Below are 18088 nucleotides of genomic sequence, written 5' to 3' on the forward strand. Positions count from 1 at the left end.
TTATAAGATTTTCACTAAAATTTTGGCCAACCGACTGTCCGGAATTATTTCCATACTCATACATAGGGACCAAGTGGGCTTTGTACCTGCCAGACATGCTGCAGATAATACCAGGAGATCTATTGATCTGGTTGACTTGGTTAACCGATCCTCTACCCCTGCTGTGTTATTGAGCTTAGATGCTCAAAAAGCTTTCGACCGTTTAAGTTGGTCTTATATGTTCATGGTCTTGGAGAGATTTGGTTTTAGAGGCCCATTTGTAGCAGCCTTGAAGGCCCTTTATTCATCCCCCTTTTCGCAGGTCAGATTAGCTTCTTTTCTTTCACTTCCCTTTCAGATGTCAAATGGCACACGTCAGGGTTGCCCACTCTCTCCCTTGCTGTTCATTCTTTGTCTGGAACCATTAGCCATCGCCATCAGGTCGAATCCGGATATTCGTGGGTTACAATCCCATTCCCATGAGTACAAGTTATCGTTATTTGCAGATGACATCCTCCTCACACTTACGAGCCCCCACACCTCCCTACCGATTTTGCATGAGACTCTGAAACAATTTGGGGCTATATCAGGCTACAAAGTCAACACGTCCAAAACTGAGGCACTCCCAATACATGTTCCACCTGCTGTTCTAACCTCGCTTCAGCAAGCCTTTCCCTACCGGTGGTGCACCCACTCTTTAAAATATTTAGGTACTAATCTTACTTCCTCTTACCAATCCATATACGAGGCCAATTTCCCCCCACTATTTATAGCAATTTCTCGCTCTCTGAAACATTGGGATACCTTGCCCATCTCTTTCCTCGGACGCATCAACGTCTTAAAAATGACCGTGTTACCCAAACTTTTATACCTGTTTGCAACTCTCCCCGTCCCCGTTCCTATGTCCAAACTTCACTCCCTTCAGAAATCTTTCCTACATTTTATTTGGCACAATAAGCGGCACAGGATTGCACGTTCTGTTCTGCTCTCCCCACGTTCTAGGGGGGGATTGGGGGCGCCGGATATAATATACTACTATGCAACCCACCTTCGTTTTCTCATGTCATGGTCCACCCACCATCCTCCCAACACATGGACTGGGATCGAATCATTGCAACTGTCCCCAGCTCATCCATGTTCCCTCCTTTGGTCGACCTCAGCAGTGGATGTCTCTTCCTTCCGCCACCTATTCCTAGGTCCCATGCATTTTTCACTGACTGTTTGGCAGAAATGTAAGGCTAAATTTACACTGGCCTCTGATTGCTCCCCACTGACAAATATCCTCTATAACCCTAATCTTCCAGACAATATGGCCATATCCCGGATGTCTCTTTGGGTAGTAGCTAACCTTTTCCAATTGCGTCACTTGGTACTCCCGGTGACTCGTAAGTTACACTCATTCCCGGATCTTCAGAAAAAGGCTCCTCTACCTCCTCATCACCTATATATATACCTTCAAATACGCCATTTTTTTTCTACCTTATCACCCTCATTGATCCTGGGGAAGCCTACTCCCTTCAAACGTTTATGTATGCAGGGTCCCCACCAAAGGGGTATTATCTCTAATACTTATAAACTCCTTATGGATGCCCCCCCTTTATCCAATGACACTCACCTTTACATGCGTAGGTGGTCTCAATTTGTACAACGTGATATTGATTTATTAACGTGGAAGAAAATCTGGTAAAATGCATCTAGATCTTCTGTCTGTGTGGTTTTTAGGGAAAATATATACAAGATCATGATGTTATGGTACAAAACACCTGAAGTTCTTCATGCTTATAATCCGAATGCTTCTCCTGCCTGCTGGCGCTGTAGTAGAGATCTTGGTTCTCTCTACCATATCTTTTGGACATGCAGCTCCATTGCCCCTTTTTGGGAAGAGGTCCGCTCCTTGTTGCAATCGTTGTTGCATATCTCTCTCCCATTTGACCCACTGCATTTTTTGCTGGGCTTGCCATTCCCGAGTCTACCTAAACCAGCTAGAAAACTTGCTGTACATGTTCTGACCGCGGCCAGGAGAAGCATTCCTATGTGTTGGTTATCTTCTACTCCCCCTTCATTGCCGATTTTGTACAAACTTGTTGCTGATGTAAGACAGATGGAATATTTGACTGCATTACATAATTGTTCGTTTGCTGTGTTTGAGATGATTTGGCTCCCGTGGGATACCTTCATTTCCTCTATGCCGGCCCAAAATGTAAGACCCTGATTACTTTCGCACTGTTATTATATGATTCCACTGGTCCTGATCATATGTAGTTTTACCATCGATGTACCTTTCTGATATGCTTTTTTTTTTTTTTTTTCCTTATCTTTTTTAAAAATATACTGTTTGTACTCACATGAAAACCAATAAAAATTGTTAATACAAAAAAAAATAAATAAAATTAAATAAATAATATAAAAAAAAAATAAAAATGTAATAAAAAATGTTTAAAAATGAAAATTTTTGGTTATAAACTAATTTGGGTTATTTTTATTTGTACTAAAAAGATAGCTGAATACATTTTGGCCAAGATGTAAGATGAAGTATTATTTATTTGCAAAATTGTATAAGAAAAACACTTTTTTTCAAAATTTTTGGACATTTTAAATACCACCAAAATAAAGTTTTGTCTGTCTCAAAAAAATGCTAAAAAATTCATATGGGTACAGTGTTGCATGACCGCGCAATTGTCATTCAAAGTGTGATAGCGCTGAAAGCTGAAAATTGCCCTGGTCAGGAAGAGGGGGGAGTGTCCGGACTGGAAGGGGGGGGGGGAAGTGTCCGGCCTGGAAGGGGGGGGGAAGTGTCCAGACTGGAAGGGGGTAAAAGTGTCCAGACTGGAAGGGGGAGGGAAAGTGTCTGGACTGGAAGGGGGAAAAGTGTCCGGACTGGAAGGGGGAAAAGTGTCCGGACTGGAAGGGGGGGAAAGTGTCCGGACTGGAAGGGGGGGAAGTGTCCGGACTGGAAGGGGGGTGAAAGTGTCCAGACTGGAAGAGGGGAAAGTGTCCAGACTGGAAGAAGGGAAAGTGTCCGGACTGGAAGAGGGGAAAGTGTCCGGACTGGAAGAGGGGAAAGTGTCCGGACTGGAAGCGGGGGAAAGTGTACGGACTGAAAGAGGGGAAAGTGTCCGGACTGGAAGAGGGGAAAGTGTCTGGACTGGAAGGGGGTGAAAGTGTCCAGACTGGAAGGGGGGGGAAAGTGTCCGGACTGGAAGAGGGGGAAAGCGTCCGGACTGGAAGGGGGCAAAGCGTCCGGACTGGAAGGGGGGGAAAGCGTCCGGACTGGAAGAGGGGGGAAAGTGTCCAGACTGGAAGGGGGGGGGAAATGTTCGGACTGGAAGAGGGGGGAAAGCGTCTGGACTGGAAGGGGAGGAAAGCGTCCGGACTGGAAGAGGGGGGAAAGCGTCCGGACTGGAAAGGGGGGGAAAGCGTCCGGACTGGAAGGGGGTGAAAGTGTCCGGACTGGAAGGGGGGGAAAGTGTCCGGACTGGAAGGGGGAGAAAGTGTCCGGACTGGAAGGGGGGGAAAGTGTCCGGACTGGAAGGGGGGAAAGTGTCCGGACTTGAAGGGGAGAAAAGTGTCCGGACTGGAAGGGGGGGGAGTGTCCGGACTGGAAGGGGGTGAAAGTGTCCGGACTGGAAGGGGGGGAAAGTGTCCGGACTGGAAGGGGGGGGAAAGTGCCCGGACTGGAAGGGGGGGAAAGTGTCCGGACTGGAAGGGGGGAAAGTGTCCGGACTGGAAGAGGTTAAGCTTTGACAATAAAACCTGGAAGCTGATTGGTTTCTGTGAAGTGGACCTGATTTTGCACTCTCGGTCTTTAGTAAATAAACCTTCATGAGACTACAACAGTGAACTTTTTTACAATATTCCAATTTTCTGAGATAATACATTTTGGGTTGTCACTCTCTGTAAGCCATAATCATCAAAATGAAAACAGAGAAATGCGTGAAACATATCGCTCTGTGTGTAATGAATCTAAAGAATATATGAGTTTCACTTTTATAATTGAACTACTGAAATAAATTACATTTTTGATGATATTCCAATTTATTGAGATGCACCTGTATATCTGGTATTATCAATATGTTTATATATATTTTTTTAATTTTAAATTTTTTTTTAATCTTTTATTTTTTATGTCATATATAATTTATGTCACGTATGATTTATGTAAATTTTGTATTAATATGTTTGCATATAGAGATTATCAAAAGGAATTAGTGTATCACAGACACATAATTATCACCAGTATTGGGAGTGGTGTTGTTTGGAAAAAGTTTGACATAGTATTTAAAGTGGCAGCTTACTGGATATAATATTGAATATTTAAAAGCATCAAATGGTGCAGTTTAGTGATTAACATACCTTTTAAATAACTCTATAAAATAATAAAAAATTGTAGCACCCTTCTAGGTAGCCAGGGGGAGCTAGACTCAAATTGTTAGGGGCTGAGTAGCAGCCCAGCTGCAGCAGTAAAAGGAAGGGTAAATTCGGGTCAGAGCTGAAAGGCTCACAAGCCAGCTCTCTGAGACTTCCCCCTTGCTCTAGAACTTTGGAGAAAGTTCTATAAGCAGTGGGCAGAATTAAGGTGTGGCTGGTCTGCACTCTTGAGGGATCCTGACCAATCCCCAATGGGAGGCTTGTCATGGGGTCAGGACTGCCCTTAAAAGTGAGAGCGCCTGCTCAGCTGCAGGAGAGTTGTTGGAGAAGAGGCGAGGAGGATGTGAGGCTGAAGGTCAGGAGCCTGGGAGGGAGCCCAGGACTGTTTTTACCCTTTTTTTATGTTGCAGACACTTGATCCCCTGTCCCGGGATTCCCCCAGGCAGCCATATAGAGTAACATCTGGGCTCTGGGGTGGTACTACAGGAGACACTGGCTAGCTCTCCAGAAGAGACTGTTTGCTATAACCATAGTTTAGGAAGTTGTCCTCAGTTTCTCAGTTCCATTGGACATCTCATACACCCCCTACCCCATACACATTCCACATCCCCTAATAAAACTTCAAAACAAGCTCAAGGATTGGTTACTGACTCCTGGGTGCAAGTCTATGTTGAAATGTGTGTTCCATGGCTGTGCAGGACTATAGGGGCCCAAATCTCAGCAACTCCTAAAGGGATTATTGTATGTTAGGTTTACTTCCTTGCTGGCCATGGTGTCATGTCAACGGATCCTTTATCTACAACACTCCAGCTATCTGAGTATTTGTAACAGTGTCAAAAATCGCACTACTTATATGTTGCCCTTTTTTATTTTAATAGTGATCTGCCCAACTTTTCCTGCCCGACTTTTCCTGCCCAACTTTTCCTGCCCGACTTTTCCTGCCCGACTTTTCCTGCCCGACTTTTCCTGCCCAACTTTTCCTGCCCGACTTTTCCTGCCCGACTTTTCCTGCCCAACTTTTCCTGCCCGACTTTTCCTGCCCGACTTTTCCTGCTCATCAGCTCTTCTTATTGTTAGTGGTTTTATGTGCGGCCCAAGACAATTCCTTTTCTTCCAATGTGGCCCAAGAGAGTCAAAAGGTTGGACACCCATGCTGTATATTACCTAACTTGTGCTTCTGGGGTTTTTTTCCTGACTTTTTTTTTGTGAATTTAAGAAGGTACATAGCTTGTTATAACATAAAGAAAAATGCTGCTGTAATGAGATAATAAATCCTTTGTATAGAAAAGATGCATGCCATGGTCCTAAAATGAAGACATAAAATACATAAGCACAGGAAAATCATAGTATTATTATTATTAGTAGTAGTAGTAGTAGTAGTATTAGATATTATTAGTAGTAGTAGCAGCACCGTAGTAGTAGTATTAGTATTAAATATTAGATATTAGTAGTAGTATATATTATTATTATTTTTATTATTATTATTATTATTAGTAGTAGTAGTATTAGTAGTAGTAGTAGCACTGTAGTAGTATTAGTATTAGGTAGTAGTGGTATTAATAGTAGTAGTATTATATTATTATAATTAGTAGTAGTATTATATATTATTATTATTAGTAGTAGTAGTATTTTATTATTATTATGAGTAGTAGTAGTAGTATTATATATTAGTAGTAGTAGTAGTAGTAGTAGATAGCAGTAGTATTATATATTATTAGTAGTAGAATTACATTATTAGTAGTATTATATTATTATTATTATTATTATTATTATTATTATTATTATTATTATTAGCAGTAGTATAATATTGTAGTAGTAGTAGTAGTATTAGTAGTAGTAGCTTAGTAGTAGGAGATAGTAGTAGTATTATATATTATTATTATTATTAGTAGTAGTAGTAGCACTGTAGTAGTAGTAGATAGCAGTAGTATTATTTATTATTAGTATTATTTATTATTAGTAGTATTATATTATTATTATTATTATTAGCAGTAGTATAATATTGTAGTAGTAGTAGTAGTAGTAGTATTAGTAGTAGTAGCTTAGCAGTAGGAGATAGTAGTAGTATTATATATTATTATTATTAGTAGTAGTAGTAGTAGTAGCTTAGTAGTAGGAGATAGTAGTAGTATTATATATTATTATTATTATTATTATTAGTAGTAGTAGAAGTAGCACTGTAGTAGTAGTAGTAGTAGATAGCAGTAGTATTATTTATTATTAGTAGTAGTATTATATTATTATTATTATTATTATTATTTTTAGCAGTAGTATAATATTATAGTAGTAGTAGTAGTAGTAGTATTATATATTATTATTAGTAGTAGTAGTAGTAGTAGATAGCAGTAGTATTATTGATTATTAGTAGTAGTAGTATTATATTATTATTATTATTATTAGCAGTGGTATAATATTATAGTAGTAGTAGTAGTAGTAGTAGTAGTAGCTTAGTAGTAGTAGTATTATTTATTATTATTAGTAGTAGTAGTAGTAGCAGCAGCACTGTAGTAGTAGTAGATAGCAGTAGTATTATTTATTATTATTAGTAGTAGTATTATTATTATTAGTAGTAGTAGTAGTAGTAGTAGCTTAGTAGTAGTAGTATTATATATTATTATTATAATTATTATTAGCAGCAGTAGTGGTAGTATAATATTGTAGTATATTATTATTATTATTAGTGGTAGTAGTAGTATATTATTATTATTATTATTATTATTATTAATTATTATTATTTATATTTCAGGATTTATATGGTCACAACAGTTTGCGCAGCGCTTTACAATATAAGGGGGGCAGTACAATTACCATACAGTTCAATACAGAAGGAATAGGAGGGCCTTACTCATGGAGCTTACAATCTAAAGGTAGGGGAAGGTGGTACAAAAAGGTGATAGCTGCGGGGGATGATCTGATGGTGGTGACTCCTGTACAGTTTTTAGGTGGGGGTGGGGTAGGCTTCCCTTAATAAGTGAGTTTTCAAGGCTCATCTAAAGGCAGACAGGTTAGTAACCAGATATACTAGGGCAGGGAGTTCCAGAGGATGGGAGAGGCTCTGGAGAAGTCCTGAAGGCGAGTGTGGGAGGAGGTAACAAGGGAACTGAAGAGCAGTAGGTACTGGGAGGAGCAAAGAGGGTGGCTTGTGCAATATATGCAGATGAGGTTGGCGATGTAGCCGGGGCGATGTTGTGGATGGCCTTGTATGTTATGGTTAGTATTTTTATACGTTGGGTTAGTGGAGGCCAGTGAAGGGATTGGCAGAGAGGGTCAGCAGTCGCTGATTGGTTGGTAAGGTGTATAGGTCTAGCAGCAGCATTCATAACAGACTGAAGGGGGGATAGCCTGTGTAGGGGTAGGCCAGTGAGGAGGGAGTTGCAGTAGTCAAGGCAGGAAATAACCAAGAAGTGAATAAGCTGCTTTGTGGTGTCATTAGTCAGGAAGGGGCGAATTCTGGAAATGTTGCGGAGGTTAAGGTGGGAAGATTTAGTCAGTGATTGGACGCGGGGCTGAAGGAGAGGTCGTATTCTAGGATTACACCAAGCACCCTGGCATGTGGAGAGGGACCAATGGTCTCAGTAGTAAAGTCAGGGGGAGGGGATCGGGGAGGAGGAACTATTAGAAGCTCAGTTGTAGAAAGACTGAGTTTGAGGAAGTGGTGTGACATCCATATGGATATGTCAGTCAGTACATTTGTGATGTGTGAGGAGATTGAGGTTGTGAGTTGATGAATAGAGAGATAGATCTGGGTGTCATCAGCATAGGGGTGCTATTGGAAGCCATGGGAGGCTATCAACTGGCCCAGGGAGGAGGTACAGAGAAAGAAGAGGAGGAGCCCAAATACAAAGACTTGGGGTACCCCAACAGAAAAAGGAAGAGGAGATGGTATCATTGGAATAATCGCTATGCTAACAATAACATTGATGTCTCAGAGAAAATGAAGTGTGAACGTTGGTGAGCTGGATTCATCTAACTCTAGGATTTCAGTCACGTAGATATCACATGCCGGGTGCAAGGAGGATTGGTTGTGTACATTACAAGACAACACAGCATTTGTAGGACAATTTATTACTTTACAAAGGTTTGGCTTTTCAATCCCTTTTGCTCCAGCACCCCATAAGATCAGTGGTGTATAGAGGTTTTGTGCTGCCCTAGGCAACACAAAAATCGGCGCCCCCCACAAAGAGAGCCTTTGACCAACAACACCCCTGCCTCCCACCCAAGAGAGCCTTCCACTACCACTGCTCCCCATATACCAGCCCCCATCCCCCATGGTGAGAGAGAGAAAGACACTCACCTTCACCTTGTGCTAATACACCCCTGCATAAGGTGGCTAGCTGTCCTGGCCTTGTATAAAATAGAAAATTCTGCTTTCCTTACCTGGGTGTAACCGTATAGATTCAGCAGCTGTGCCATTTGGAGAGTGGTGTCAGAACCGAGATCTCCAATGAACCCAGCCAAGGTACCCTGCTCCATGCAGGAATAATTTGGAACTTCCTTTGTATGACCAGACAATATCTGTAGAACATCTTTTATAGTTTTAATCACACATCCACAAGAATCGTACACATGATATCCCAGAGTCACATTAGGCAGAATATTTGGAGTGCGGTTCATCTCATTGATAGCAAATATAAAAGTCAGCAGATGTCTGTATTCTCTGTGGTAAACCCTGCAGGAAACGGGTCCGCATTAGTTCTGTGTGAGTCTACAGGGATTGAAGCAGAAATTTTCTATAGCAAACCATAGAACACATTTCGACTGCATCAGGGTAGGCCTAGGTGGGATTGGTGGCCCTCTACGTGGCCCTCTACATTGCTATGTGAGTCACAAAGTAAAATTCAATCATTCCTACATTTCTTTGACATAGAAGAGGGCTTGTCGATACAAGATATCAGAAGACTCAATGCCAACCGTATCCCTTCTGGGGATATGATGCATGAGAATGCTAGAGATCACTGCCATTACAGGCCCATTACAAAATCAACACTCCCAATGCTCATTGTTGGGGTTGGTTGGGGTTGGCTGTTGGGGTTGGTTGAGAGACCACATGGCAAGCAGGCCTTGGGCTATATGTTGGGCACCAGGAAAGGATCTAGGGGGTGCTGGGGTGGCCTGTACCCCCCCAGTTTTCAATCATGCCCCCCCTAGGCTGCTATTGATACTGTTCTCCATGCTCTGAGCTCTTCCTTTCTGCATTTCCACATAGGGCTCCCTAGGTCCTCCCAGATACAACCTGCTCTTGAGTGTCAGTGCAAACCTGGCTACAGCAGCTGCACTACTCACAGGTTAGACTCCACTCTAAATGTGGGTTTTTGCCCCACTCATTAGCTATCTGCTGTGAGAGGAGGAGGAGCTCTGCTAACTGTGCTGGCAGCAGTGTCAGCGCCTATGAATGCCGAGGACTAGTGACATTTGGGACAGGTTATAGAGATATGCAAGAGGAAGACCCTGTCAGTGATTGTGCCATCAAATTAAATCGAAAAATAGTTCCCATATTCTGCTTCCAATCCTCCATAGTAGGAGGAGTTTCTGATTTCTTGGAGAGGGCTTCTAATATAAATGTATTTTGAGTAACAACATAAAAAATACCCAAGAGGCATTGCTTAGGGTCTAGAATTAAGTTAGTTTGAAACACTAAATTAAGAGTGTTGACCACCTTCTCCCAATATCATTGATGTTTTGGGCACCGCCATAGCATGTGAATAAGATCCCCATGGTCCCACTTACATCTACCACAAAGAGGGTCCCGGCGTAGCCCCATGGTACACATGTTAGCTATAATGAGCCCTAAGTATTATATACAATTGGGGAAAACCATCTTATTGTCAAAGCTTAACTGAACAAGCTGAAGTTAGAAGCTGATTGGCTACAATGCACAGTTGCACCAGATTCTGACTGCTCCAGCTTTAGTAAATCCCCCCCCCCAATGAGTCCTGCACATTATCACACATATCTCCTAAAGATACTGTTAGGAATGGACTGGCCAGCAATGGTGGGACTCACCTGCCTTTTGATCTGCAGTACCAGGGCTGGCCAGCGGGTGCTCCCAGCAATCAGAGACTCAACTTTGCAGCCAGCTAACACCTGGAACTGATGATGCTGGGGTATTTAAGGGATGGCCAGACCCACAGACTCTGCCTTGGTGTTGTGTTTGTCCTGGGCCCTGTATCTGTCCTGCATCCTGTTTCTGTCCCTCTGCCTGACCCTCTGTACTACGCTGCTTGTTACCTGTTTTGATCTCTGGCTTGTGACCCTGACCATCCCTCTGCCTGACCCTCTGTACTACGCTGCTTGCTACCTGCTGAACCTGGCCTGTGACCCCGACCATTCTCTGCTTGCTCCCCCTGTACCTACCTGCCCAATTGATATTGACCCGGCCTGCCTGACGACGCTTGCTTGTATGTACTGTTATCTGTGGGTGATTGGTTTGGTTTGTTTGCACTGTATTATGTTTAGTATTGCACTGCGTTTATGTTTGTATGGTTAGTGTTAATAAATTATATTGTTTATCACATATCTGAGGTCTGCGTTTCCCTGCGTCAGTCACACACCTCTGGTCATACCTGGGAGCCCTGACATTACACCAAGGCCAATCCTGACCAGAAGTGGCTGCACAGGGAAGCCATCTTGGCTTGTTGATGGGAAGGATGGATCTTGATGAGGTTGAATATTTATATCTGCTGGTTTTTGATGACAGAGAATATGCTTATCAGGCTCTGAGGGAGTATCCCCGGGATCAACTACTAGAATGTATACGGCTCGCTCATGTTCTAGTAGATCAGGGCACAGAGTTCTCTGAGGTGCAGCCATTGATTGAGGTTTGTGCTGAGTTGGTTTCATCTGGTTCCCCCGAATGCAGGGATGAATTTTTGCCACCATTTAGTGCAGACCAGGTAGAGTCCCTGGTGTGGTTATTAGAGGATGATGTGGGTTACTTTCTGTAGCGTTATTCCACATGTTCACCACAGACACTGAGAGATTGTATAAACGCAGTGCAGTCATTGGTCAGACAGGCTTTGTGTAAGCTCAGCTTTGTTCAACCCATACTGCAGACATGGACAGACTTGTTGCACCCAGCCTCAGTCAGCTTACAAAGACCCAGTCCTGCTTCTAATCTATTTCCTCAAAACTCTATTCCTGCATTCCCAACAGCTCCTCCAGTTACAGCCCAGTATACCCTGCTATCTACCGCATGTCAGTACCCTGTTCCCACTCGCTGCACCTATCCTGCCTTTAACCCTGTAAAAGAGCCCTCTGTAGCAACCGCTCCCTCTCCTGTTCCATCCTCCAGTTCTTCTCTGTCTCCAGCTGCTCCATTCGTTTGCAGACCTGCGTTTACTTGCAGTGCTCCAGTAGTTAAAACCAGAAAAAAGCGAAAATTCTTTCCAACCAATACCATCCTGCCAGTATCCAAACCGGTGAGCCTGCCTTCCGTGGTTCAGCCTGAAGCCTCTACTCAGCCTGAAGCCTCTACTCAGCCTGAAGCCTCTACTCAGCCTGATGCCTCTACTCAGCCTGAAGCCTCTACTCAGCCTGAAGCCTCTACTCAGCCTGAAGCCTCTACTCAGCCTGATGCCTCTACTCAGCCTGATGCCTCTACTCAGCCTGAAGCCTCTACTCAGCCTGATGCCTCTACTCAGCCTGAAGCCTCTACTCAGCCTGATGCCTCTCTTCAGCCTGATGCCGGTACGCAGCCTGATGCCTCTTTTCAGCCTGATGCCTGTATGCAGCCTGATGCCTCTACTCGGCCTGAAGCCTCTACTCGGCCTGATGCCTCTACTCGGCCTGAAGCCTCTACTCGGCCTGATGCCTCTACTCGGCCTGAAGCCTCTACTCGGCCTGAAGCCTCTACTCGGCCGGACGCCGGCATTCAGCCTGATGCCTCTACCCAGCATGATGAACTGATCCAGCCTGACGATCCTATTAGGCCAGTTGACTCGATGCCCGCTGTTGATCCAGATGATCCGGTACCTGATCCGGTGCCCGCTGTCGAGCCAAATGACCTGATGCCTGGTGACCCAGTGCCCGCTGTCATACCTGGTGACCCGATGCCCGCTGTCGAGCCAGACAATCCGGTACCTGATGACCCGGTGCTCACTGTCGTGCCTGTTGACTCGGAGCCCACTGCCTTGCCAGATGACGCGGTGCCCGCTGTCGAGCCAAATGACCTGATGCCTGGTGACCCAGTGCCCGCTGTCCAGCCAGACGATCCAATGTCTGACCCAGTGCCCGCGGTCATACCAGTTGACTCGGAGCCCACGGTTGTGCCTGGTGACTCGGTGCCCGCCGCCCCGCCTGGGGGCCTGAGACCTGTCATTCCGCCTGGGGGTCCGGCGCCCGCCACTCCGCCTGAGGGTCCGAGACCTGTCGCTCCGCCTGGGGGTCCGGCGCCCGCCGCTCCGCTTGAGGGCCCGAGACCTGTCGCTCCTCCTGGGGGTCCGGCGCCCGCCGCTCCGCCTGAGGGCCCGAGACCTGTCGCTCCGCCTGGGGGTCCGGCGCCCGCCGCTCCGCCTGAGGGCCCGAGACCTGTCGCTCCGCCTGGGGGTCCGGCGCCCGCCGCTCCGCCTGAGGGCCCGAGACCTGTCGCTCCACCTGGGGGTCCGGCGCCCGCCGCTCCGCCTGAGGGCCCGAGACCTGTCGCTCCATCTGGGGGTCCGGCGCCCGCCGCTCCGCCTGAGGGCCCGAGACCTGTCGCTCCTCCTGGGGGTCCGGCGCCCGCCGCTCCGCCTGAGGGCCCGAGACCTGTCGCTCCGCCTGGGGGTCCGGCGCCCGCCGCTCCGCCTGAGGGCCCGAGACCTGTCGCTCCATCTGGGGGTCCGGCGCCCGCCGCTCCGCCTGAGGGCCCGAGACCTGTCGCTCCGCCTGGGGGTCCGGCGCCCGCCGCTCCGCCTGGGGGCCCGATGCCTGTCGCCCCGCCTGGGGGCACGATGCCTGTCGCCCCGCCTGGGGGCCCGATGCCTGTCGCCCCGCCCGGGGGCCCGGTGCCTGTCGCCCCGCCCGGGGGCCCGGGGCCTGCTGCTCCGCCCGGGGGCCCGGTGCCTGCTGCTCCGCCCGGGGGCCCGGTGCCTGCTGCTCCGCCCGGGGGCCCGGTGCCTGCTGCTCCGCCTGGTGGCCCGCTGCCTGCTGCTTCGCCTGGTAATCCGATGTGCCTCTGCCCGGAGTCCTGCCCGATGTGCCTCTGCCCGGAGTCCTGCCTGATGTGCCTCTGCCTGATGTGCCTCTGCCTGATGTGCCTCTGCCCGGTGTGCCTCTGCCCGGTGTGCCTCTGCCCGGTGTGCCTCTGCCCGGAGTCCAGCCCGGTGTGCCTCTGCCCGGAGTCCAGCCCGGTGTGCCTCTGCCCGGAGTCCAGTCCGGTGTGCCGCTGCCCGGAGTCCTGCCCGGTGTGCCAGTCTTTGATATCCCACCAGTTACCAGACCCGGGCGGGGGAACATTTTGCCCAGCTAGGACTGTTTGGAGCATCCTGAGGCCGCTCCTTGGGGGGGGGGGTACTGTTAGGAATGGACTGGCCAGCAATGGTGGGACTCACCTGCCTTTTGATCTGCAGTACCAGGGCTGGCCAGCGGGTGCTCCCAGCAATCAGAGACTCAACTTTGCAGCCAGCTAACACCTGGAACTGATGATGCTGGGGTATTTAAGGGATGGCCAGACCCACAGACTCTGCCTTGGTGTTGTGTTTGTCCTGGGCCCTGTATCTGTCCTGCATCCTGTTTCTGTCCCTCTGCCTGACCCTCTGTACTACGCTGCTTGTTACCTGTTTTGATCTCTGGCTTGTGACCCTGACCATCCCTCTGCCTGACCCTTTGTACTACGCTGCTTGCTACCTGCTGAACCTGGCCTGTGACCCCGACCATTCTCTGCTTGCTCCCCCTGTACCTACCTGCCCAATTGATATTGACCCGGCCTGCCTGACGACGCTTGCTTGTATGTACTGTTATCTGTGGGTGGTTTGGTTTGTTTGCACTGTATTATGTTTAGTATTGCACTGCGTTTATGTTTGTATGGTTAGTGTTAATAAATTGTATTGTTTATCACATATCTGAAGTCTGCGTTTCCCTGCGTCAGTCACACACCTCTGGTCATACCTGGGAGCCCTGACAGATACATCCCTGTAGATCATATTGAAAGCTTTGCACTTCATATTTCACTTACGCTGAACACATGTAATTGTTAATCAGCCTTCTGTCCCGATTCAACTGAGACACTGCAGCATGAACAGCGAATATCCCTCCTATAATGATGTCTCCATCCCGAGAATACTTGTACTCAAATGTATAATTCCTCATAGTCATAGCACAGGGGTGAGCAGAGTTGTGGGTGTCAGATGTGCAGGGGGTCACACACAAAGCCAACAGCCACAATATTCTATACGGACATCTGAAAACAACATGGCTAAGTCTCTGATAGACTCCAATGATTTCTTCCTCTTCTCCCACCTCATTATCACTGACAGCAGCACTGGATCCTGACACTGATATCATGGCTCCTCTGAAAGAGGAAGAAAAAAAAACAACAAGAATGCAAAGTATTTGAGATCTGGAATATAGAATATGAATAGAATATGGCATTTAATAAAGATTCCTAAAGTCAAGCAATTGCACATACACCATATTACCAGAAGTATTGGCCCGCCAGCCTTTCCACACACATGAACTTTAATGGAGAATTGGTCATTACAATGTGTGACAAGCTTGGTAGGAACATCCTGTGTTCAGTGTTTTGTCTATTTGAGTACCTTGAAAATGCTTTGAATGCATTTTTCATGATGAAAAAAGGCTCTGGACAGCAGCAGGAACTGGAAGAGTTTAAAAAAATTATAAACGCGATTTGCCACGTTTAGCAATCCTATCCTTCATGACTAAGTCCCGGATGTGACGAAACGCGTCAAAGGAAGTGACGTCAGATGCAGAACAGGAACCGGAAGTGGTACGGCAGCCATCTTAGGTCTTGGAAACCGCAGAGTAATCCACCTGGAAGCTGCCTGGTAATCCCTTGAACAGGGAACACATCTACCACGCTCGTTTTTTATGTGTTTGATGTAAGCAGATTGATTAAAAGGTATTGTTCCATTTACCATACGTGTCACACTATTATATCATTGCTTTTCACCTATATACGCTTTGGAGGAATCTGTATGAGATCTGGGCAAGGCTCATGTGGGACCATGAGGGGAAGGTAATCAAAGTGGAAAGTTTCAGGAGTAGAGGAGAGGAGAAGAAGCGTTTCTGGTGATACCTTCTATTGATATAAAAGGCGTTTTTTCCTATGATTTCTGGGAAGGGTATACTTGCTGATTTCAGTAGAGGTGACACATCACTGGAGTTGTGTTTGGCACGGAGTGAAGCACATCACTGATTTTGCACAGTGTTGGATTATTTTGTTTTTGGTTTTGCACACTTTTTGCACTAAATATAGAGTGATATGGAATATTGTCATTGAGATAATGCACTATTGTGAGTTTGTTTTTCTTTGAGGCATTTTCCAACCTTTGGGAGCCAGAGGAAAGGCTCAACATCTTTAAAGAAATATCAAGTTGGAGTTTGGACATTGTTTTATTTATTTAAATTTTGGACTTTAAATGACACTGGGTATCAATTTTACTATATTTGTGGAAAAGACTTAATTTACTTCATTTTAATTTAACACTATTTGCTTGTATATTTGTATATTTTGGAGATTTATTTTTTAAAGATTTGATTGTCACTAAATATAGGGTGGGGATTTTATAAGGTGGGGACCCATTCATATTGTTATTTAATTATTTACACTTTCAAGGGTGAAAGTTTCTTTGTGAATATTGGGATAGCTTAGTAGATTTATTGGGTACCGTATTTCACACTTAAATATTCTCTCTTTGATTGCCACTTTTCATCTATTCTAATAAAAGCCTTTTTTTTAAATTTTACTATCAATCCTTTTTTAGTTCTTGGTGGTTTTATATTTATAATTATTTTTGTAATATTTTTTAGTTAAATTTTTTGGTTTATAATTTGTGTATTATCTGATCCATGGTTGTTTCAAATGATCTGGACAGATTTCACCTTTCAATATTTTTTCTTTGCATCATTCATTATTTTTTACTGAATTTTTCTTGTTTTTATTGTTTGCAGTTGTACGTGCACCTGTCAGACGGCGAGTCGAGCAAGCAGTGGCTTGGTCTTATTCCTCCCCTCTGATTCTCCTCCACCTTCCCACCTTGTTGGCTATTTAAAGCTCACATTTTCACCAATTCAATTGAAAAAGAGGGTGTAGTCCCTTGAAATGCGTCATGTCCACCCGCTTTCCCAACATCATCCAGGCAATCAGACAGCTGTCACCCCTCGATTGCGGCTGGGAATGCCACCATTACATCTCATACCACAGGCTGGTTTGGCACCTTTCATTCCCTACCCTCATTATAGCCTCATTATGCCATCCAAGGACCACAGCTCATAGTGTGGGCAGTTTAGGTGACAATGTGTTCACTAGAACTCCAAATGATGAAAGACCTGCTATGTCCATTGAAGAGCATATGTTCCTTGATGTAGTTGAAACCAAGATGTTTGTGGATGTCACAATCCACTGGGTAGCACCCCAACACTTTTGCTCACCATGCCCTAGACTACCAAACAACAGGGAGCAAGAACAGAAGAGATACTTCGTTCTACAGTGCTCCTTTGCAAGAAAACCTGAAATGAAAGAACATTTTGCTAACTTTATGCAAAAGATCTTTGACCATGACCAAGCAGAACCTACTCCACCACTTAAACCTGGTGAAGAGATTTGGTACCCACCAATCTATCACCCTCAAAAACCAAGGCAGAGTAGTTTTTGATTCTAGTGCTCAGTATGACGGCATCTCATTGAATGACGTACTTCTTAGCGGCTCTGATTTGAATAATACACTGCTTGGTGTCCTCATACGTTTCCGCAAAGAGCAGGTTGCAGTTGCTACCGGTGTGCAGCAAATGTTTTACTGTTTCATGGTTAGAGAAGATCACCGCAACTACTTGATGCTGCTTTGGTTTCAGGATAATGACTTCAACATAGAAATTATAGAGTTCAGGATGAAAATGCATGTCTTCAGAAATAGTCCTTCTCCTTCCATTGCCATTTATATTCTAAGACAAATAGCTAGGCAAGGAGTGAGTATGGAGACGATCTACAGTTCATCCTAAGAACTTTCTATGCAGAAGATGGACTTATATCTGGGCCTACTGAAGCCGAAGCATTCAGTCTCCTGCAGAAAGCTAGGGAGATGCTTGCAGGATCTAATCTTAAAGCGGAGTTCCACCTGAAAAAAAAATTAAAATCAGCAGCTACAAAAACTGTAGCTCTATTTTTAAAATACAGTCACTTACCTGTCCCTCGATCCAGCGGTGTCCTCACAATAGCTGGTTTCACCAGCCGTCTTCTCTCCCTGGTGCCGGCATCTTCAGTGTGGGCACCCAGTGACAGCTTGTGGCTTCAGAGCCGGGTGCCCACTGCGCATGCGTAAAAAGCGCTGCACTTTATGAATGGCCCCGTAGTCTTCTGGGACCTGTCACGTGTCCCAGAAGACTATGGGGAGGGAGGGGGGTGGACAACTTCTGCTTCCGATCGCCTAGGCGATTTGGGTACCCGCTCCCCCCCCCCCCACTCCCCAAAGGTGCCAAACCTTAATGGGGAGTGGGGGACAAAGGATTAAAGAGGAACTTCCCTTTTGGGTGGAGCTCTACTTTAAGTTACACAAGGTGGCATCCAATAGAAGCTCAGTAGTAGAAG

The 18088-nt window shown here is 45.7% G+C and overlaps 1 protein-coding gene across 1 annotated transcript in view; it reads right to left on the minus strand.

Moving 5' to 3' along the window:
- LOC149429995 (vomeronasal type-2 receptor 1-like) overlaps positions 1 to 14631 on the minus strand; it is a gene marked incomplete at its 3' end in the record, with an annotated part of 33958 nt that extends 19327 nt beyond the window's left edge. Inside the window, exons 1-2 of the mRNA XM_089666272.1 lie at positions 14498 to 14631; positions 8725 to 9016 (exon numbers count right to left, since the gene is read on the minus strand). Of these exons, the coding sequence (XP_089522398.1) occupies positions 8725 to 9016; positions 14498 to 14631 (426 nt within the window). The remainder of the gene's footprint in view (positions 1 to 8724; positions 9017 to 14497) is intronic.
- Positions 14632 to 18088: the final 3457 nt, after the last annotated feature.

Source organism: Staurois parvus, unplaced genomic scaffold, assembly GCF_062004578.1.
Source record: "Staurois parvus isolate SC_StPar_1 unplaced genomic scaffold, SC_StPar_1.0 ptg002664l, whole genome shotgun sequence".
NCBI lineage: Eukaryota > Metazoa > Chordata > Amphibia > Anura > Ranidae > Staurois > Staurois parvus.